We start from the raw sequence: 22,479 nt of genomic DNA on the forward strand, positions 1-22,479 counted from the left end.
CTCTTCAGGCTTCCCTGGTGGCTCAGACGGTAAAGAATCCACCTGCAATGTGGGTAAACCTGGGTTCGATCCCTGGGTTGGGAAGAGCCCTGGAGGAGGGCATGGCAACCCACTCCTGTATTTTGGCCTGGAGAATTCCATGGACAGAGGAGCCTGGTGACTACAGTCCATAGGGCTGCAGAGTGACCAAGCACACTTGCATGCACACACGCACGCGCGCACACACACTATCTGTCTGTATCTATATCCATGTAGGGTTGCTGTGGCCTCTGGCTATACTAATAGGAATCTGCCAGCTGAAATGCTGGTGATAAATGCTCAGTGTCTTCCCTAGCATCGTTTTGTTTTCAGCTGGTCTACCGCTGACTCAGAGCTGTAGGGGGTCGTGACTGAAACACTGCCTCATTACAGCGGGGAAACAGCAGAAACTCTGCCCTCGCATGGGTTCCCAGTGCTTTCTTGCTATCTTGCTTCCCCTCTATTGTTGCTCACTTATGATTTGGATGCCATTTCAGTGACATCTGATATAACTGCTTCATGACAATCCTTTCAATTCTTTGGCATTTTACCTACCAGAAGAGCAAATTTAAAGTTTCCTAAATGTACATGATTTTTTTTTTTTTAACATATGTGTTCCTTTGAACCTTGCTTTTCCAAGCATGGTCTATGAACTAACAGCATTAGCATTGCCTGGGGGCTCCTTAGAATGCAAAGTATCACTCTATTCACTATTGAATCAGGATCTGCATTTTAATAAGATCCATGGGTAATTTGTATGCATATTAAAATTTGAGAAGCACTGTTTTAGCACGTACTCTTTATTTGCTTTCCATGCCCTTTTCTTCCCACTTGCCTTCTTAGTAAACTCCTATGCATCTCTCAAAACCCATCTTGGACATTGCTGTTTTTCAAAAATATTTCTTGACTCTAATGAAGATATTCAGGTGATCTTCTATGCTACTCATGTACATCTTTCTGATTCTGCACAGGTGTTATAATTTATTTATTTTGTACCCCCAGCATTTAGGGAAGAGTCTGGCACATAAAAAGTGATTAATATATACTTGATGAAATGACCACAAGTGGCATATCAGAGAAGCAAGTAGCTGAGGCAACAGGGGCAATTAACCATTGTTACTTGCAAGGTGATTTGAAACAGAATTGAAGAATCTCTCTCTCTCTCTCTCTCTTTTATGTAGTTTATTGTTAAACTACATAAAACTTTGCTCTTTTACCTGCCCCTGCCTCTCCCAGATACCTTTGGTAGTATCAACACATAGCAAATGGCCTAGCAACTCAGAAGAATCAAATTCAGTTTTAGAAATCTTCATTGGGATGGGAAATTCTATTATTTGTCACTTAAAGTCAATTCTCAGCAGCTTGCTGATTTAAAATCAGTATCAGTGAACTCCTAGAGGGCAGGGAGAATGTGAATTGAATGACTGAGCTATACATACATGATATTGTAATAGGCACCTGGGAATACAGAAGTAAGGGCAGTCATTTCTCTGCCTTCAAAGTGCTTACAACTTATGAAGAGTTCATAGAAGTAGTTACTAAGGTCTTACCCTGGGGAAGAATAATAAGCATCTTGAATTATTTGTCTGGATAATAAGAAACTTACCTGGTATGAGTAACGATGTCTGTCAAGGCACCACCTTCTAGGAATTCCATGACCACCCAGAGCTCATCACTAACAAGGTAGCTGTTGTACATGTCAACCACGTTGTCATGGTGATAATCCCGCATTATCACAACCTGGGCAAAATGGAAAGACACTATTTGATTTAGGAAGGTGAAATTAAGCTTTTTGTCTTCTTGTGACTACATCTGGGCTGTGAGTTTAATGATGGAGAAGTAATGATGGTGAGGGAGAGATAGATTCAGAAGTCTATTACAGATAAAGGGGCAGTGCTGAGAATTGCTGGTAGGAATAGAGATGACGTTAGCAAAGTCAGAGAAAACAGCAGGTCAGTGAGACTTGGGAAGAATCAAGAATAAAGACAGGCAGAACCACAGAAGGGTCTCCATTCTCAAGAGTGAGCTTAGTTGACTATTCTGGGGGATGTGATCAGATTTCTCATAGGTTGCTCTTAAAACCCACTGTGCATGGTCTGCTGTTGGTTAACTGGGCAAAAGGGTCACCAACGCAAAGTAACCGAGTCTCATAAGTGAACGAAATTAATAGTCATTAGGGTTTGGGCCGCATGAGACCAATTTAACTTCTTGGGAGGTCTGTGTTGAGTCTGAAAGAGTTTGGGCTGAATACAAAGGACAGGTCTTGAAGGTAAAAACATTAGCATTTAAGCATAAAATGTCAACTTGTGTCTGCTTGCTAGGGAGAGCATCCAGGAATTCCTGTCCTGGGGCTGCTTGTGGTGACACTTTCAGAATCAGTATTGAATAATAAATGATACAGTTATTTATCTAAGTTCATTTGTCCTGTCTATTCCGGCGTTGCAATTTGGAAATAAGTTCCAGAAATCAGGAGCTGTGGATCGGGAAGAAGCTGAGTCCCACTGACCTGGTGCTGTCTGTGAGGTCAGGAGGGTGGGAAAGAAATGAATGCCTACGGGAGGTAGAAATGCACGGAGCTACTGGTGGCTTCGCATAAAGCCCCACCACAGAAGGTTCACAGTCACAGCTGAGGGCACGGTTGCAGCTGTATGAACCTGCTGTCTGACCGGGGCTAGTCACATAAGCAGAGTCCAGGTTTTCTTGCTGCTAAAGTGGAGATAACATCTTTCTGTCACTTGACCAATGCTTAGCACAGAGGGTGACCCACAGGAGGGACTTCATAAAGAGGGAGCCATATAGGCACAGAAAAAAGGATTCTGCTCTGTATTTACGTTTTTAGCATTCTCTAATGTCACAACATGCACAAGGGCTATTTCTAAAATGGGAAAGAAATGTTACAGAGGACGGAAGGATTGACCCAAACACACCATCTACCTCATTGAAAAGCAGCTCTCGCCTCTGCTGCTTCCGGAGGTCCATTTTCTTCACTGCGACTTGCTTCCCTGTGTGTTTCTCCGTGGCGATGCACACAATGCCGGTCGACCCCTCCCCAATTTTGATAAAGTGGTCCAAGTATTCCCTGGGGTCTCCTGGGCTGACCACCAGCTGCAAGGCAGCCCGGAACTGTTCGTGGGACACCCTGGAGGGCTGCTGGTCTGAGGAGGAGCCCCAGCTGGGTGGAGGGTAGGTGCTAGATGAGATGCTGAGAGAGCTCAGGTAAGAAGCTGTGGAGATGTACTGTGAACTGGTCTGCAGGGAGGGGTGGTGGTACAGGGTGGCTTTGTGGTACCCAGATGGGTACTGGTGGCTGCTTGAGGAATAGCCTGCTTTGCTTTGACTCTGAGGTAGTTTGCTGGGACCCCTGGGGTAGGTGTCGGACCCTGACAGTGGAGGGCTGAGGATCATCTGTGCTCGATCATAATCCACCTGGAAAGACAGACATAGATGGAGAAATTCACATGCTCTATCTGAACATCACAGCCATCACACAGCTGGTCCAAATGATGAGCACCACTTTTCACAACCTGCCTGAGGGAAAGTCTTACCTCATGAAGTCCTGGGATGTCTGCTCCCACCCTTTATCTGCCCTCCAACTTCCCAATTCAGCCTCTTTCTTTCTCCTTCCCTATTAAAATCCCCAGAAGCAGACTCTGAGACCTGGATTAGAATGCAAGTAATAGGAGGTGATCCCTGGACTTATGAAATGAGACAGGAATGGGGAAAAAGTCAATAAAGTGTGAATCATAAAGTATGATGGTTAGTTTTAGGTGTCAACTTGGCTATACATGGAGCCCCATTACTTGCTCAAACATCAGTCTAGATATCACTGTGGAGGCAATTTTCAGATGTGATTAACACTTCACTCAGTAGACTTCGAGTAGAACAGATTACCCTACAAAATGTGGGTGGGCCATATCAAATCAGTTGAAGGTTTGAAGAGAAAAGATTGAGTTTACACAAAGAGGAAGATTTTTGCACTTACACTGCCCTTGGGCTCAAGTCTCTATCAGTTCTTGCTGGAATTTCTAGCCCCCACAATTGCATGCGTCAGTTTCTTCGTCTCTTCCTCTTTCTGTATGCATGCATGCACACACACGCATACCCTGCTGGTTATGTTTCTCTGGTGAACTCTAACATACACAGCAAGATACCACTGATGGAACTGGAACTTAATCCCACTAGGCAAGTCTAAACCCTGGAAGACTATTAGGACACACACTTTAAAACTGTCCCATCTCAGAGCAGAGAGTTAAGGTATTCAGGTACCAAATCTGCTTACCATCAGCTCCTTGGGATACGAATTCTTTGGCCTTCTGTGTCCTGGACTGAGCAGGCTCTGACAGTCAGAGGAAGGTCTAAGACCAGGATTTTTTAGCCTTGGTACCCATGATGTTCTAGGTCAGATAATTCTTTGATGTGGATAGCTGTCCTACACGTTCAAGGATATTTAGCAGCATCCCTGGATTCTACCCACTAGATGCTGTAGCAGGTTCTCCTCCCATTTATGGCCAAAAATTTTCATAAGATGTTGTCAAATGTTCCCAGGATATGGACAAAATCACCCTTGATTAAGGACTACTGTTTTAGACAAAGGAAAGCAGTGCTTGCAGATAGAAACAGTCAGCGGTGAAGGGATATGTCTGAGGCACTAACAGTACAAATGTAATGAGAGAAAACATATTTGCAGGGCTGTGTATGTGTGTAAAAGAGAAATCTACTCAGCCCTCAAAAGGATTATAGCCAAGAACATTCTACTCTGATTGTGAAGAGTGGATTGAGAGACTCAGCAGAGCGGATGGGGAGGACAGATAGGAGAGGGGTGGGAGAGCCAGTGAGGGGTTTCTAAGACAGTAGAGGTAGATTTCAGCAATCACACTCTGGAAAAGACGAAGAAGGAGCTCTAGCCACCCCTGGAATGACTGAGGTCAAGGACGGTGACTATGCACAGCACACTACCCTCACCTCCTTGCCCAAAGCAGGAAGTGTTAGTAGATCAATGCACTCCTTTGTGCAAGATCCTGATAATAACAGTGTTGGGTAAACAGAAGGTGCTTGAAAAAGATTTGTTGATGGGACCTCAGCCTCCTTCTTAACATAGCATCCCAGGAAATCTCTACTACTCTACTGGGATGTACATGGAATGACATCTTCATGCTGACCCTCATCTACCACAAGGATCTAGATTTGCTCTAAATGATGGTTACTGGCTACATGTGTCTATCTAATTAAAATCAATAGAAACCAAAGTTAAAAATTCCATTCCTCATTCACATTAGTCATATGTTAGGTATTTAATGAGTCGACATATCAAACAGCACAGGTAAGAAAACATTTCCACTACTGCAGAATATTCTACAGGGTTGCACTGTTCTATTCACTGTTGAATTCACTGGTCCTGTGTGGTCCATTCATTCATTCATTTACTGCTGTGCTGAATTGCTTAGTCATGTCCAACTCTTTGTGACCCCAATGACTGTAGCTTGTCAAGCTCCTCTGTCCGTGGGATTCTCCAGGCAAGAATACTGAGGAGGGGGGGGTGCCCATACCCTGCTCCTGGGGATTTTCCCAACCTAGGGATCAAACCCAGGTCTCTCACATTGCAGGTGGATTCTTTACTGTCTGAGCCACCAGGGAAGCCCCATTCATTTAGCATGCAAATTAATATTTGAGCAACTATTATCTGTTAGGCACCATCTCAGGTGCCGTGGGAAGGTCCAGCAATAATCGAAATGGATGTCATTTCTGTCTTCCTGGAGTTTACTAGAGAAGAAGATGGATGATAGACAAGAAAGTCAATAACTATGCAGTATAAGGTCTAGTAGCAATGGGTGACATGAAAAATAAGACAGAGGAAGGGGGTTGAGAGTAACACGATGCTGTTTTGGATGGGTGGGCCAAGGAAGGCTTTCTGAGAGGTGCCGCACGAGTAGAAGCCTGGCTGAGGTGAGGGAGCGAGCGCTGGCCTGTGGGGAGGGGGGCAGTCCAGGCAGGGGCACAGCATGCACAGAGCTCTGAACACATAGAAGCTTGCGCAGCACAGAGCTGAGGGCAGACGCCTGGGGAAGACGGACGGAGAAGCAGCGCTCAGGCAGCTCGTACGGACCCATGGCAAGGACGCCGGAGGTTGCTGTGCAGAGAGGAGTGGTGGGGTCCTGACTCTCGGTGCTGAAGGAGCAGCTCTGGTGGCAGGGATGCCAGTGAGCTTACTGCAGCTAGTGTGGGCAGAGATTAGAGTGGGTTCTCTACATGGCGTGAGGAAGGGTGGGATCGGGGGTCAAGTCTAAAGGCAGAGCTGGCAGGATTTTCTGACGGATGGGATTAGAATATGAAGCAGAAGAATCAGAGGGAATTCCCAGGATTTTGGCTTGAGGAACAGGCCACTTAGTAATATGAGGAGCGCAAGTGCAGAAGCAGGATTGTGGGCAGTGAACCAGCCTCCAAGACGGCTCCCAGGGATCCCTGCTTCTCGACAGGAATGTGCAGTCTTCTCCACGGTATCAGGTGGATTTGTGTGGGGAAAAGAATATGGTGGAAGTGATCGCAAGTGCCCTCTGTGGTCAGTATGGACACCGTGGCTTCCCTCCATTCTCTCCTACTGCTCTGGCTTTCTCTGGTTGCCATGTTGTGGGGCACTCAAAAATCTATGGAGAGGTCTTCCTGCCAAGAGCCAGCTAGAAACAGAAGCCTCCCACTAACAGCCAAGTGTGTCATCTTGGAGGTGATCCTCTGGCCCCAGTCAAGCCTTCAGATGGCAGTAGCCCGGGATTCTTCATTACACACAAATAGCTACACATGGGGGAAAACCCAGAGTTCTATCATGGCCATATTAAGTGTGAGACAGTTATTAATCATCCACTCAGAGATGTCTCTTAGGTGACAGGCATGCCTCCAGTCCAGGGAAGAGCTGAGGCTGACGACATGAATCTGAGAGCTGTCAATATTTAGCTTGCATTAAAAGCCACGGCATTGAATGTGTAAGAGAAAGTCCAAGGACTCCAGTGTGTGGAGTCTATAAAGAGAAGGGGGAAGCTGCATAGGAGCTGAGGAGAAGAAGCCAATTTGGCAGGAAAGGCACGAAGGGCCTCAGGTGTCCTGAGGCCCAGAAGGACAGTGTTTCAGGAAGGAAGGAGTGAGGGACTGTCACAGGCCATGGAGAAGTGAAGCAGGGTGCAGCAGGGTGCCCGCTGCACCTGGCCACATGGTGGTCATCGGAGCCAGGCACGGTCAGAGGCGCTGGCCCTCACACCACGTGACCAGGGCCGCCTCCCCAAGTCAGGGAACAAGGTCTGCACACAGTGGGCCCCTGACAGGTGCTCTCATGGTCCTGGTCTACGCACCACCCTCTGGCTCCAGATCACACTGCGGGCCTCCTGCCTTGCTGCACTCGCGAGCCTCGCGCCAGCCAGGGCTGGGGTGTTGCGCAGTCTGAGCCCTGGCCTGGTTGCAGAGTGGAGAGAACGTATTTAAGGATGTATTGAAAGCTGAATTTTGATTCTGGTGACTTGAGTCAAATCACTTAGTAAAATCAGGGTCATCATACCTTTCTCTGAGAGTTTTTATGAGGCTTAAGGTAAAAGCCTAAGGGCCCCCTAGAGCAGCCTACTGTTTAAGAAAAGACTCTGGACTCAAAGCCTTTATTTGCCATTTACAAGTTGTGTGACATTGGGCAAGTTATTTAAACTCCTGTGCTTCAGTTTTTTCATCTTTAAAATGGGAGTAATAATAATAATACCTACAGAATAATAATGGACCTGCCTAATAATAATAATAATACCTACCTCCTTTAGTCACTGCAAATGCTATAGAACTGAATACAAATTAAAGAATTTGAACAGAGACTATTCCATACAACCTAGTAATTCATTCTAGGTAGTGCTATTATATAAAGAGCTTAGCAAAATAGAAGGAATGTAAAAGAAAATAATAAATAGTAACTACAATGGTAATAAAACTAGTCAGCATTTATTGAATACTTGCAATGTACTTGTATATATACTCCTATTACACGCTTCTTCTAAAACAAAGTGGCTCATTATAATATAGTGAACATCATTGAAATGCTGTATTTGAGATCAAGTTGGTTTTTGTCTAAGGCCCTGGATTTGTGCCATACACAAAACTGGTCTGTGTATGTGCTAGGGTTAGGGGATGACAAATGTTGGTGTAAATTAAATAATTAAGTTCTTCCTGCAAATTAAGCTCAGATTAGCAAAGCCCAGGCTAGTTACAAGGCCATCACGTGAGGGGAAGCGGGGTCTATGACTCTTACTCTTGAAAGCATGTCCTGGGAGCCATAACATGCCATTATCTCCTGCTGTCTTTATGACAGTATTTCCTCCTGTACTTTGAAACAGAATTCCTTCTCTGCAAGCAGGTATCTGATCTCTGAAGAAATGTTAGAAGTAAAAGGTGTCTCTGGTAGGAATCACATTCCTCCACTGCTCTTCTTTATCAGACTCTGCTTGTCTGATACTGTCTATGACTGTCATGTGACATCAAGAAAACACCATTTGAATCTGATCTTACATTTAGTTTTGTGTATGGTGTTAGAGAATGTTCTAATTTCATTCTTTACCATGTAGCTATCCAGTTTTCCCAGCACGACTTATGAACGAGACTATCTTTTCTCCATTGTATATTCTTACCTCCTTTTGTCTTGCAAATCAACTATTCTCCAATATAGAATAAAAAATAAATTAAAAAAAATAAATACCAAAAAAGAAAAGAAAAGGATGCTTGTCTTCATATATGGGAGGATTTCCAGTTAGACAGACTGCAGAGTTCAATGTGAGCTAAAGGTCTTTGAAATTAAGTCTTAGAGATAAAAGAGTGCCATTGTCTTTCAATGGCTGCTAAGAGGAGGTGCAGACCCTTAAAAAAGCAATGGATGAGGCACAAATGCCATCATCAGAGTCAGGTTTTGGTACCAGACTCAAGGGATATGGGTCAAAGGACAATGGACATTTGGCTAGTGGGAGAGAATGCGTGTTCCTCTCTCCACGCTCCATCCACTCAAAGAGATGATGGTGGACAAACGGCTGGCTATGTAAAGGAGAAATTCATAAGCAACCTGTTCTACTGACTGTGTTGCTGAACCATGGTCCCCAGGTAATCTTCATGACCCAAGGGTTCCATGAGGGTGACTGTCACTGGCTCAAACACTGGCTAGCCTCATGATTTTTCACGGTAACAGACAAGCAGAAGGTAGACAATCCCACTGTATGGTTGATAAAACTGGAGCTCTGGGAGGTGAAACTCTCCCCAAGCAATCCAAGGTCAAGTGCCCCAAACTGCAATCTACCATCTGTTTCTTTGGTTCAGGTCAGGTCACCCCCAGTGGGACAGTGTCCATGTCCCAGCTGATGGGCACACCAGCACCACAGCATGGTTTACTGCCCGCCCTGGCAATTTTATATTCATTGTCACCTCTACAAATCAAGGCTTAACATTCTTTTTTTGATAAAAGTTGGAATGTTTTACTGGGAGCCAAAGTCGGGTTCCTTCCTTTAACCAACTGCTTTGTTAGAAGCCTGTCCTGTAGGAGTAACTCACACTGATGTTAATAATGATACCTGACATTTGCTGAGTGCTTTCTACGTGCCAGGGACCATTTTAAGCATTTCATATATGTGCCTGTGTTTAAATCCCACGTAACACAATGAGATAAAGTCCTGAAACTCTTCCATTTTACAGATAAGGAAACTGAGACACCATGGGTTTAAGTAGGTCAGCGAAAAGTCTCATAGCTCCTAAGAAATTGAGCTGGGATTCAAATCTAGACAGCATCACCTCAGAATTTGTGATAGCTTCTCAAGGTATTCTTCAACGGTAAGAGATAGCCGGGGTCAGGACTGAGGCAAACACAGTATAGAGAGACAGCTACAGCGCTAAAGCCTGGTTGGGTGTTTCACTAGGGGCCCAGATGTCTAAGCAGCCTGGGGTGTTTCACTAGGGGCCCAGATGTCTAAGCAGCCTGGGGCAGGATGCAAGAACGCGGCCAGAAAATGATGGGTGATAACGCCTGAGGGAGGGGGATGGGAGAAAAATTAACTGTGTTTTTTAATAGTCTTGGCTTATATAAATCAGCTCAAAATATATTAAAAAGGGATAATCAATCGTTATAGCAAAATGAGTTGATCGTTACAGGAAAATGAATGCATCACTTTCATTTGTCTGTGGCCACAGCAGAATTTTGTGTTCATCTACTAGGCTCAAACTTTCTTCTAGGTGTTTGTCTAAGCTTTCTTCTATAACAAGGTCTCCTGACCTTTTTACATGGCTCTTAAACTGTTATAACTATTTAATTTTCCTACTCTAAATAATCTTTCCCATGATACCTTAAAATCATAAATGGGTGAAACAAAAATGATGAATTTATCCATATATACTATTTTGTACATACATACATACACACTTGTGCCTATAAGAAAGATTTTTAAAGGAGTACAGCTTGAACTGGCAACCTTTTCTACAGCCTGACTTACAAATATATTCTAGGGAAAAAAGAAGTACGTTTGCAGTCCATGTGGGCAGGCCTACAGTATCTTGAGATGAAGGTAAGATTTTATCATTTAGTAAAACCACAATGGAGTAAAATTAGACTAGGGAAAGGTATAGATATTTAAAAAGAGAATCCAATGTGCCTCTCACCACCCATGTCTCAAACCATTTCCAAAAGATCTATGCATCTAGTGTATGCTCTAAGACCTTATTGCAGAAAGACCTTATTTCAAGGGCACAGGGGTGGGAAGGCAGAAGGCAGGAGAGAAAGCAGTGAAGAGCCACCAAGAAAAAAGTCCTGCGATTTTGTGGAAAAGTAGCTTCATACAAATAAGACCGTGTTCTACATGCACTGAATGTGGGTTTCCATATGGCAAGGTGCAGCAATAATAGAGAAGACCAGATCAATTTGTAAAATATTACCTAGGCTGATGTCACCAGACTGCCAAATTGCTCAGCTGAGGTCACAGGATGACTAACTGTCACTAAAAATCAGATACATTCTGAAAAGGAACTCTCTCTACAGGAATCTTTAAAAATACTGAAAACAAATAACAGAAAATGTCTCAGTTTCCTTCTTTTTTGAAATGGCTAATAACATTCATTTTTTAGTTTCCCAGTGACTTTCAGAATTCCATATAAATTAAATCTTGCTTTTTCATGGCTTTATTCAAACCCTGTCAAGAATTAAGAAAGGCCACACACAAAAAAGCAGTATTATAAGGGAATAAATAATTCTCAGCTAACAACTCAGCCAGACTGCCTTTGCACAATAAGCACAACATCTTCAAAGATAGGGTCAGACACAGGCTTGGGATGTATCAAAATTATAAATAATTATAGCAATGAATTCATTTAATCAATCAATTTCACCAGTGGTGTCCTGGGGTGGACAGGACATAAAACTCCACACAGCTATCAATTGCTCTGATTACAGCTGGCTGTCAGCCAGAATTCCTGTGATCCATGTTAGTTAAATGCACATTAATCTGAATTTGGCAGTGTAATCAAGGACCTAACTGAACTGTGAAATTGAATTCTGCAGTGGAACATCATTTGGCCATTTTATGCCAAGGCTGGGGAAAAAAGGCTCAGTGGGAGGAGGGAGAGAGAAAGAAAAGAAGGGAAAAACTCCTGCGGCAGCATCTATTTGTCATCATGGCCTCCCATGCTGGTGACAGGCAGGCTGCGGCTGGATTGTGCTGGATGGGTGTGTGTGTGTGTGTGTGTGTGTGTGTGTGTGTGTGTGTGTGTGTGCATGCGTGTGTGCGTGGTATAAGTCTGCACCCACATAATGGGGACTGCAGAAGCTTCCATGAAGGATAGAGTCTCTCTCTCCACGCCCTGCAGTTACAGAGAATGCAGAGGCAGCTGTTTCCAGTGCCTGAGTGTGATGCTTTAATACACCTTTCCAAAGTACAACAAAGCAAAGACACTGCTCGTGCCCAGAATGAAAAAAGCCAGACTGCGTGCTGCTTGTTCTCTATAAATCAAATACAGGATAAGAGTGAACCACAGGGCTCTAAATAAGAAAAGGACATCTTACCCTGTCCTTACTTGACTCAAAGGGAAATGTAACAGGGCCAGGCTTGGCTTGGGAAAAGGAAGACATTTGCTCGTAAGGACCTGGGAGAGAATCTGGAGCTGGTTTTCTCTGCAGGGACATTTCAGAGACGGATAAGCAGGGGAAGGGGATTCACTAAATCCCGTGACCTGCATCCCTTGGTTATGCTCTGCAACCCCAGGCCTTCCTGCTGTGGGGCAGAGGTGCTGCTAAGGGGGCTGATGGGCTTCTGTGTCTCCGCCCTTGACTTTCTAGCCACCAAGGTGGCTGCTGACACCAGTGCTATTATTACAGGATGGTGGGGAGTTTTTCCACCTCCAATGGCATTTTAGTAATCAATAGCTACTGTTCCCACAGCTTGAGGCAAAACCTTGACACGTGCTGAGCCATGGTCAGTTTCCTCCGAATTACTTATGTTCATTTACAAAATGGAGTGGCCCTGTTTCAGAGTCTGTGACACTGGCCGGATGACACAGAGATATAGCACACACTTTGAGATGGCATTCAATTTTGGTGAAAGAGGCACATAAATCACAGCAGGAAGCAGGGGTCATGAGCTGGACCCCCTAGGACCTCAGGGATCAAGGTATCTCCTTAAGATCCTTGTTCAGGGAATTTGGGAAGTATGTGAAGTTCTGGACTGTCAGACACTTTCTGGGTTTCCAAACTGCATGTAGCAGAAAGCTATTCACCATATTTAACTTTTTTTGCAGGAAAATCTCCCATCTGTGATGCTGGATACCCATCTAGGCGTGTAGGAACTTACACATTGTGCCATGAAGTTTGAAGAGTCATGCATTTCCCTGCTTGCCTTTCCCATGCATCCACAAAATGGATGGTAAATACACACTGAGAGTCTGACAAATGGCTCATGACCTGTACAAAGAGGCAAACCTTGAGTTACATGAAGAAGTGAAGCAATCTCTGATCAGCAGGCTGTCCTCCCACCTTGGAGTCAGTATATCCAATTAACCCCCCACAGTTGCTGCTCCAAACTCTGCAGATGCATCCTGTATTCAAGAGCAGATTACCCCGACCTGTCCTCTGTCGCCAGCTGCAGGCATGTTGTGGGGTGGGGGTGGGGGTGGACCTCTGGGGATTAGTTCACTGCTGAAGAACATGGTTCAACAATGTCAGGGCCTCCGAGAGCGCTGGGGCAGACAAGGCCAGGTTAGATTCAGTTCAGTTTTAATTTGGTAATGGGAAAACCCACTTATAATGACCAAATACAATTTACTTTGAACCATAATAACATTCACGGGGAGATGAGTTCATTCATATGCAAAAGACGCCTCAAGTCTCCATCAGAAGGGACAGATGTCAGAGCTATTGCTCTCAGTCACCTCTTTGTGTGTTTTATGAGCCTTAATGAACAGCCTACAGGAGACCATATGTAAAGGAAAAACGTCTACAGGCAGCACTCTCCGTTATTCTATTAGGCGATTAAGCACTTCTTTCTTTCTCTCTCTCCCTCCCAGCCCTTCCCCTTCTCACGTTGTTGGTGCAGTCTATCAGATTTCACCAGCCTAGTCATTTCATTACCCATAAGGCCCCTAAAGTCTTTCTGAAAAGTGTTCTGCTGGGACCCTTAGGAGATCAGGAGCTGCAGTTTTGTTCCTGGAGCCTTGGTTGAATCTGGGTATGCCAGTACCACAGAGAATGGTGAGTCACTAAACTTGATTCAGGAAGACTGAGCACACTGGTTCAACCGCTCTTTCCTTCCAGGGAAAGCAAAGTGATAGCTGAGCAATGAAAAGTCATTGCACTGGTGACTCCAGAAGGAGGGTCTGGGGAACCATGCCACTGTTTTCCTTGCGTCCTCTATCTTCTCTCAGAACTCCTTACTTCACTGTCTGTCTGGAATGACGTGGGCCCAGCATGGCTCACTTTGCTGCTCTGTGCAGTGGAGATGAAGTGGGCAACGTGGAAGGGTTGGTTGGCAAGGAGTCATCACAGCTATCCATCTACAGTGGTGATGGTTCTTGCTTTCATGCTGCTAAATTTTCTGTTCTCTCTTAGCATCTGGCTTTCATAGGAGGCCTGAGAATTTCATTTCCATTTTGGAGACCAGAGAAAGAATTGGGGTGGCAGGATTGGGGTCCTTAGGCCAGCTCAGTCATGACCTAGAGCTTTGCATGACCTTGAGGAAGTCACACAACTACTCTGGCCTTCTGTGACCCAGATCTCTAAAGTGAGGACAGTTGTAATTATGAGACTGCACAGAGTGACTGTGAGGGCTGAGTCAGATAGAACTTGTTACCATATTTTGAAAATATATGAAAGTTTATATCGATAGGATGCTCCTGTGACTGGGACAAGAGATGTGGCGACATGTTTTCCAACCAGAAACATTCCCAAGTATAAGGTCTGATACTGAGGATGTGCCAAGTGATAACTCCTTTACCTTCATCAACCTTTTTCCAGCCACAGGACAAGCTGGAAGCAGGTACTGAGATGCCCTATTTGCAGATGAAGGAACTGAGGCACAGACGAGATCACACAGCTGGACAGTGCTCGAATCTTGGGGATCTGACTCTAGAACGTGTACTCTTCAATGTCTTCTGTAATGGGTGAGACAATCTGAACTCTCTTCTGCAAAATTAAATAAGACCATCGCTCAAGGTTGAGGGAGTGGATATGGGAGGCTCCAGGGATCCCTACTCTTAACGCTTTACCTATAGATCACAGTCTGGTGACTCTAAGAAGCCTGTCAAAGGAGTCCAGCCTACCAAGAACAGACAGAATCAAGTGCGCTCCTGTGCACCAAATCCATCTGTGAGGCAGCACCCATTCCTTGTCAGCAGGGTGAGGGCTGCCCGTGGTGTGAGTATCTGGGCCCCGAGGGCTTGCATCCATTCTCCAAAGCCTTATGTGCCTCATCTTTTTTTTTTTTTCCCTGTAGAAACAGAAACATCCTGGAATCGATAGACTTTGGAGTCAAATGGACCTAACTTTGGATCTTGGCTCAGCTGTTTGTCTCACATCCTTGGACGTCTAGAAATATTTAGTCCCTTTGAGTCTCAGTCCTTCACTGTAAAAAGGGAAATGATCTTGAATTCTTCAGGAGTTGTCATGAGGATGAAATCAGGTCATGTTTGCAAAAGGCTTAGCATAGCACCTGCCACACGGTAAACCCCAGCATCACATCACAGCAGTCATCCATCTAATAGAAGCTATACACACAGACTGATGTACGTAGAGATACATATTAATAATTATGCTACTCTAAGTATTAACTTATTTAACCTCACTCTGCATCATAAGGTGTCTTTATGCCTATTTCACAGATAAAGAAGTAAAGGCGCAGTTTAGCAGTTTGCTCAGTTGTAAGCGGTGACATCAAGACTCAAGCCAGGGAGTGTATCTTCCTGACCTACAGTCCTGACTACCGGAAAGCACTTGAGAAACGACAGTGAGGGGGAAAGGGTTCCCAGCTGGAGCTGCTTCTGCTCCCATGTGACACTGGGCTGTTTCTAGAGATATTTTGGTTGTTGTAAGTGAGGGAGGGGTGCTATTGGCCTGTAGTGAGCAGACAACAAGGATGCTGCTAAATATCCTACAGTGCAGGAGGCACCCCCACAACAAACAGTTACCAGACCCCAAACATCGACAGTGTCCAGGCTGAGAAATCCCGCTATAGAGTAGAACAGGGTGACACAACCCAACCCTCCACTGCTGCAGGTGTCGGAGGAGATTGTAAGAAGCCAGGTTAAGGCTTGGCACCCACAAAAGCTATTCCTGTGCCACTGGGGCTGTAGCCAGTGTCTAGTGAGGGGCTGAGCCCAGAAAGCTGGGTCCCAGCTCTCCTATGAGCAGGCTGACCAGGCTGTTTACTGAGCCTCTCAAAGCCCTGGTGGGCTCATCTGTTCAAAGGGGGCAAGAATTTACAGGACATGATGCTCAACAAGGCAACCCATGGATCCGACACCCAGCCAGTGCCTAGTCAACTGGCAGATCAGGGATGATACTAGGGGCTTCTCAGCAGCTGGAGCCAGAACAAGGGATGGATGTCCCAGGCCAGCACCAGACACCTGAGCCAGCAGCCACCTGGTCCCTGGAGAGTGTCGGAATAAGCACAGTCACATGCATGGCCAGGAGCTCCAGCCAGCTTCCCTCCCTCTAATGCAGGCATGTCTGCAGGGCAGGGTGGAAAACAGTGTCTTTCCACACTTTTGTAGTTCTGTAAGTCCTGTATGGATTTGGTTTGACCTTATCTTCCTCCTAAGGATTCATCTGCTTAGCCCCAGCAGAAAAACCATTTAGAAGTAGAGAGACGGATACCAGTATCTACATATTCATAACAACCTTAATTCTTGTCACTCTAATGGGAAAATTAGGTAGGTAGATAACATTGCAGGATTTTTTTTTTTTTTACTATAAGTTATGTGTAATTTTATTTTTTTCAATTTAAGCCAAAATGTAAAACTGGTCTCTCTCTCTTTCTCTCTCTCTCTCTCTCTCTCTCTCTCTCATACACACACACACACACACCCTCCTCATTCTGCTCTATCTGGAAACCAAGTTTCACGCTTTCTCTCATTATTGTGAACATTACCCACCGGTTTCTAGAATTTTCCATGAGGCAAAATCAAATTATCTGAGTTGTGATCGTCATTTCTTCTCTCAGCAGAAAATCCAAAAGTCTTTGGTAGATTTTCAAGAGTTTAGTTCTAAGGACACAAACACCTAACTATTTTTAGAATGATGTTATATTTTTAAGCAAACATTTTAATTACTAACAGGCCCCTCACCTCCTACCCTCCCACAAGACCTGCTCATGAATTTCTCATGGGTCCCCTATGAAACATGGAACAACAGCTTGGAGTTCTGATTATAAGGGATGAAAACGACTTGGTAGGAGTGTTATGTGGTTTTTTCCTGAGCCATAATAGTTTCTACATTGTTTCTGGGTTTGAGAAAACCAGATGTCAGGGCAGCTCTGCTCTGCCTTATGTTTGGGAGTCTGCAAGAAGAGGGCACGGTAAGGATGGGGCATTTATCCCCTCCCTGCTGCCTCCTCCCTCCCTGCCTTGATGCTTTGCTCCATCTCCTCTCTATTCCTCCAGTGAACCTAAAGTTCTGGTGGCCACCAGGACCTCTCGTGGGTTTTACTGGCAAATGCAGCTGAACTCCTAAAATTACATATACCAATATAATGGGAAGAATGTTGAATTGGGAGAAACTCCAGGCCTGGATTCTTGTTCTTGTTTTGTAATGAGCAAATGAAACCTTAAGTGTGCCATGTGCCTTTCTGGACCTCAGTGTCCCTTTCTGTGAAATGAATAGGCAGGGGATGTTGGTGGTTATATTAAATCTTAAATGCCCCAAGGGATTAGGCTAATGGGAAAAATGAGTGAAGTGAGCTAGGCAGAGCTTCTTTTCTAATTGGGCTAGCTTTTATCTCCAGACAGTTCTGTTTCCAATGCTACGTGGAAACGTGGGCCCAGGGACAACAAATGGTTCCATCTATCACAAGGGAAACCTGAGACTCAAAAGCTGAGCATTCTAAGTGAAATATCTTGGCTTTTCAGATGTTGAAAATGACTGCTGGATGACTAAACATGTTAATGGGCAAAATACAGTTCCATGACTGAAAGGTTAAAGCCTTGGAACACAATTTCCTCAACAACAATGACCTAAAACAGCTCTCAACACAAGCATTCAAATATACTGCACAGACAAATCATATTCAACCATGTATAGCCAAAACAATTCTGAGGAAAGAGAATACATACAACTGGAGGTATCATATTTCCTCACTGCAAACTATATTACAAAGTTAGAGTAATCAAAACAGGATGGTTTTGGCATAAAACACGCTTAGATCAGTGGAACAGAATACACAACCCAGAAATAAACCCCACACATGTAGTCAATTATTGAAAAAGGAGCCAAGAATGTACAATGGGGAAAGGGTAGTCTCTTCAATAAATGGTGCTGGGAAAACTGGACAGCTGTGTGTCAAAGAATGAAATTTGACCCCTATCTTAACCAATCACACACAAATTCAACTCAGATGGATTAAAGCCTTGAAACCATAAGGTTTCTAGAAGAAAGCTCTTTGACATTATTCTTTGCGATGACCTTTTTAGACTTGACACTAAAAGCAAAGGCAACAAAAGCAAAAATAAACAAGTAGGACTAAATTAGACTAAAAAACTCCTGCTGAGCAAAGAAAGGGGCTTCTCTGATAGCTCAGTTGGTAAAGAATCTGCCTGCAGTACAGGAGATCCTGGTTCAATGCCTGGGTTGGGAAGATTCCCTGGAGAAGGGAAAGGCTAACCACTCCAGTATTCTGGCCTGGAGAATTCCATGGATAGCTGGAATTCTCAGTTCCATTGGTTTAAGATAGGGGTCCAGTTTCTTTGTATTCTGCATTCTGTTATTCTGTTCCATTGGTTTAAGGTAGGAGTCCAGTTTCACTCTTTTACACACGGCTGTCCAGTTTTCCCAACACTATTTATTAAAGAGACTACCCTTTCCCCATTGTACATTCTTGGCTCTTTCTTCAATAACTGACTACATGTATGTGAGGTTTATTTTTGGGTTGTGTATTCTGTTCCACTGAAGTGTGTTTTATGCCAAAACCATCCTGTTTTGATTACTATAACTTTGTAATGTAGTTTGCAATGAGGAAATGTGATACCTTCAGTTGTACAGTAAAAAAAAAAAAAACAAACACCAACAAAATAACCTACAGAAAAAAGTAACCTACAGAAAAGGGGAAAATATTTTCAGATCACATATTTGATACGGAGTTAATATCAAGTATGCTGGAAACTCATAGCAAGGAATTCAATAGCAAAAATACCATATTACCATATATCATAATTTAAAAATGGGTAAAGGACCTGAATACCAACAGGTATATAAAAAGGGCTCAACATCACTAATCATCTGGGAAATGCAAATTAAGAGCACAATGAGATACTACCTCAACCTGTTAGGATAGCTATTATTAAAGAGGTGTGTGTGCTAAGTTGTTTCAGTTGTGTCCAACTCTTTGTGACCCTATGGACTGTAGCCCAAGGGATTCTCCAGGCAAGAATACTGGAGTGGGTTGCCATTTCTTTCTACAGGGAATCTTCATGACCCAGGGATCAAACCTGCCTCTCTTTATGTCACCGGCACTGGCAGGAGAGTTCTTTGCCACTAGTGCCACCAATGAGGATGTGGAGAAAGGAGAACCCTTGTGTGCTGTTGGTGGGCACGTGTACTGGCACAGTCACAATGGAAAACAGTGAGGAAGTGTACAAGAAATGGAAAGTAGAACTACTACACGATATAGCAATCCTGCTTCCAGGTATATATCCAGAGGCCACAAAATCATTATCTGGAAAAGATATCTGTACTCCCATGCACATTGCCACGTTATTAGCATAGGCAAGATGTGGAAACAATCTATGTGTCCATCAACAAATGAATGGATCAAGAAAATGTGACTCAGAGAAATGTATATATAAAGGAATATTTTTCAGCCTTGCAAGAGAAGGAAATCTTGAACCTTGTCATCCGTAATAACATGGAGGAAACTGAAGGGCATTATGCTAAGTGAAATAAGCCATACAGAGAATGACAAATACTGCAAATGGTATCGTTTATATGTGAATTTTTGAAAGTAAAGGAAGAAGTCAAACTCGTGGAAACAGAGAACAGAAAAGTAGTTGCCAGGGTCTAGGAAGAAAGGAAAAGGAAGCTGGTTAAAGGATACAAACTTTCAGCTCAAATTTCTGAGGATGGATTGTATCACATGGTGATTGTAGTTGACAGTACTATATTGTAGAATTGAAATCTGCTAAAAGAGGAGAACCTAAATTTCTCATACATAAGCAAAAAGGTAAATATGTGAGGTGATGAATGTCAACTCAGCGAGGGAAATCCCTTCACAGTGTATATGTAGATCAGATCACCATCTTGTACACTTCAAATATCTTAAAATTTTGTCAGGTATAAACTTGGTAAAGCTGAAAGAAATCACATTATTTATTCCTAAAGTAAGCACCGATGTTCACAAACTGGAGACTGTAACTAGATTTAGCTTCAGAATGTGTTAATTTGCTTAGTTCATTCTATAGCTGTGATGCTCTGCAACCTTGGGTTGGGTGATGTGCACAGGAAATTACATAAATGATCTCCTGCATCATGACGCATGCATATGGCTTCCTAGAGCTTTTGTCTGTCAGTTAGACAGACCTCTTTCCAACCATATCCCTGGGGAGAACACAGGAAAAGGCAGTCATGATACCTTCATCATGGGAGTTCAAATAGATAACACAGGGAGATGGAAAGCACTCTCAATATTTACATTTTAATTGGCAGTATATATTTCAGGTCTTTATTTCCTTAGGATTTATTTTTATATATTGGGAACTAAAGTGATAGTTATTTTGCTTTTTCTAGAGTATGGCTTAAGTCACTCTCAATATGTCTCTAAAAGACTTCAATATCTTGGATTATGTTTATGAGAAATAATAAACAAAGGGAAAATATTGGGCACTGATAACCAATCAGACAATGCAGGCAGCCCTGCCCTCCAAGATCTGCTGTGCGGCTCACCAAGCTGTTGAAGAGACAGTATTGGGTTGCAAATGTCCACGATCATGCTTCTAGAAGCCAAGTCTCCCTCAACTGGTCTGAGACCTCTGTAATCTAGAGCTCACAGCCAAATGGCCCATCTTCACTTAGCTGTAGCAGGGAGGTAGCAAAAACATTTCTAAGTTAACTGGGAAAATAAACTGCTGGCACACTTTCCAAGGTATTTTGCAAAGCCAGTAACTCCTCCAATAGTGGTTCCCAAACTTTGGGATATCATGGCCCAGCTACATTTTAAAGCAAATTTACAACAGTTAACATTAAGAAAAAAATATTAAAAGAGAAATTACAATAAGACAAAACAAAATAAAAAGCACACCAAGGAAGGCCTAGCAACCAGATTCCATCTATCCTAAAGTTGCACACACACACACACACACACACACACACACACACGACATGTCAAAACTAACCTAGTAGAAAGAACATACTCTCAAAATACCAACAATCCCTTGAATTGAATACGATTAACTTTATTAAAAACTTACCACATTATCCTGACTTTTTCCCCTTGTTGGCAGTTCTGGGTACCCTTTACCAGAGTGGAGGAACTACTGTATCACTCGCTCTGGCAGTCTATAACTCTATACTCCGTAACACAAGACACTGCCGTGCCAGCACAGAACATTTATCACTAGTATAGCAGAATATCTTTTGACAAAAAATTTTCTTTTGCCTTTTAACCTAGATAGCCTGTCGGAACTCCACAGAGGATTTAATTTTAATGAATAAATGTGTCTTGCCCTAAATTCTCTGCTCTAGGGGCTTGAGGATGGAAACCAGGCAGAATTTTGATACGGATTCTCACTTAGAGACTAACCAGCGCTCCAGAATCCAAATGAGAGGGTGGTGGAGCGCACCTTATGGAGGTCCCGCATGCTGGAGGGAGGGAGGCAGTGAACGTTACCTTTGGAACGCACACTGTGGGCTCAGACAGGCGCGGGTACGTGTAGGAGCTGTAGGAGTGTCCTTGGGGGTGGGTTTTAAATGCACTTTCTCCGAAGGGCATCATGGGCTCCTGGAGCCCGGAGCCTGACCGGGACCTCTGCCGCATGGCGGGCTGAGGGCTCGTCTGACACAGGTACGATGACTTGGGCCTCCTGTCATAGTCATCCAGGCTCGGTCCCCATTCACTTTCGCTGTACGCCAGGCTCTCCTTTGAGCACCCACTGGTCCCTGCAGTTCTAGAAGGCATGAACTGGAATGGATAATCCGGAGGGGAGCTGCCCGAGGCTCTCTGGAAGCCCCACTTGAGGTCACTGTACTCGCTGGGTTTGCTCAGTGAGTCCAAGTGTGCGTGATAATCTGCAGGAAACCGGGCTCTGTCGGACTGCAAAGGCTGCACCTCAGGATAATAGGCCTCCCCGTGTTGCATCTTCAATACGTGCCCATTTTGCCTGGCAGAGTGGCTGCCTTTATAAAACGGCTCCAGGTCATCTCCATAGAGACTCTTTTCTCTGTACTTTTCAGATGCATAGTCAGCAGTGGTGTCAGATTCGCTGGAATACTGCGAGAAGGTGAGAAACCCGTTTTCTTCTCGATGGCCTGGACCACGGCTGGAGGCGCCCTGGTCTGGGGTGGGTGGGCTTTCCTTCCTCAGGGAGTTGGAGCGGGTCACGGAGATGTTGTCAAAATCCTCCAGCAGGCCGTTGATGGAGGTCTCTTTGCAGGGTTTGTTTCCTCTAACGATTGTCTGGGAATAATAAAGGGAACACTGTTTAAAGAAAACATTTCACACTTTCAAACTGATGGAAGAATCCTATCCTGATTCCATCCGGTTTAAACCACAGAGGAAAATAGGCCCC

The 22,479-nt window shown here is 44.1% G+C and overlaps 1 protein-coding gene across 1 annotated transcript in view; it reads right to left on the reverse strand.

Annotated features, from left to right (window-relative positions):
• Positions 1-22,479, reverse strand: part of PAK5 (p21 (RAC1) activated kinase 5) — a 116,164-nt gene that overhangs the window by 20,250 nt on the left and 73,435 nt on the right. The window contains exons 2-4 of the mRNA XM_052651091.1: positions 21,582-22,367; positions 2,953-3,444; positions 1,625-1,758 (exon numbers count right to left, since the gene is read on the reverse strand). Of these exons, the coding sequence (XP_052507051.1) occupies positions 1,625-1,758; positions 2,953-3,444; positions 21,582-22,367 (1,412 nt within the window). The remainder of the gene's footprint in view (positions 1-1,624; positions 1,759-2,952; positions 3,445-21,581; positions 22,368-22,479) is intronic.

Source organism: Budorcas taxicolor, chromosome 13, assembly GCF_023091745.1.
Source record: "Budorcas taxicolor isolate Tak-1 chromosome 13, Takin1.1, whole genome shotgun sequence".
NCBI classification, from domain to species: Eukaryota; Metazoa; Chordata; class Mammalia; order Artiodactyla; family Bovidae; genus Budorcas; species Budorcas taxicolor.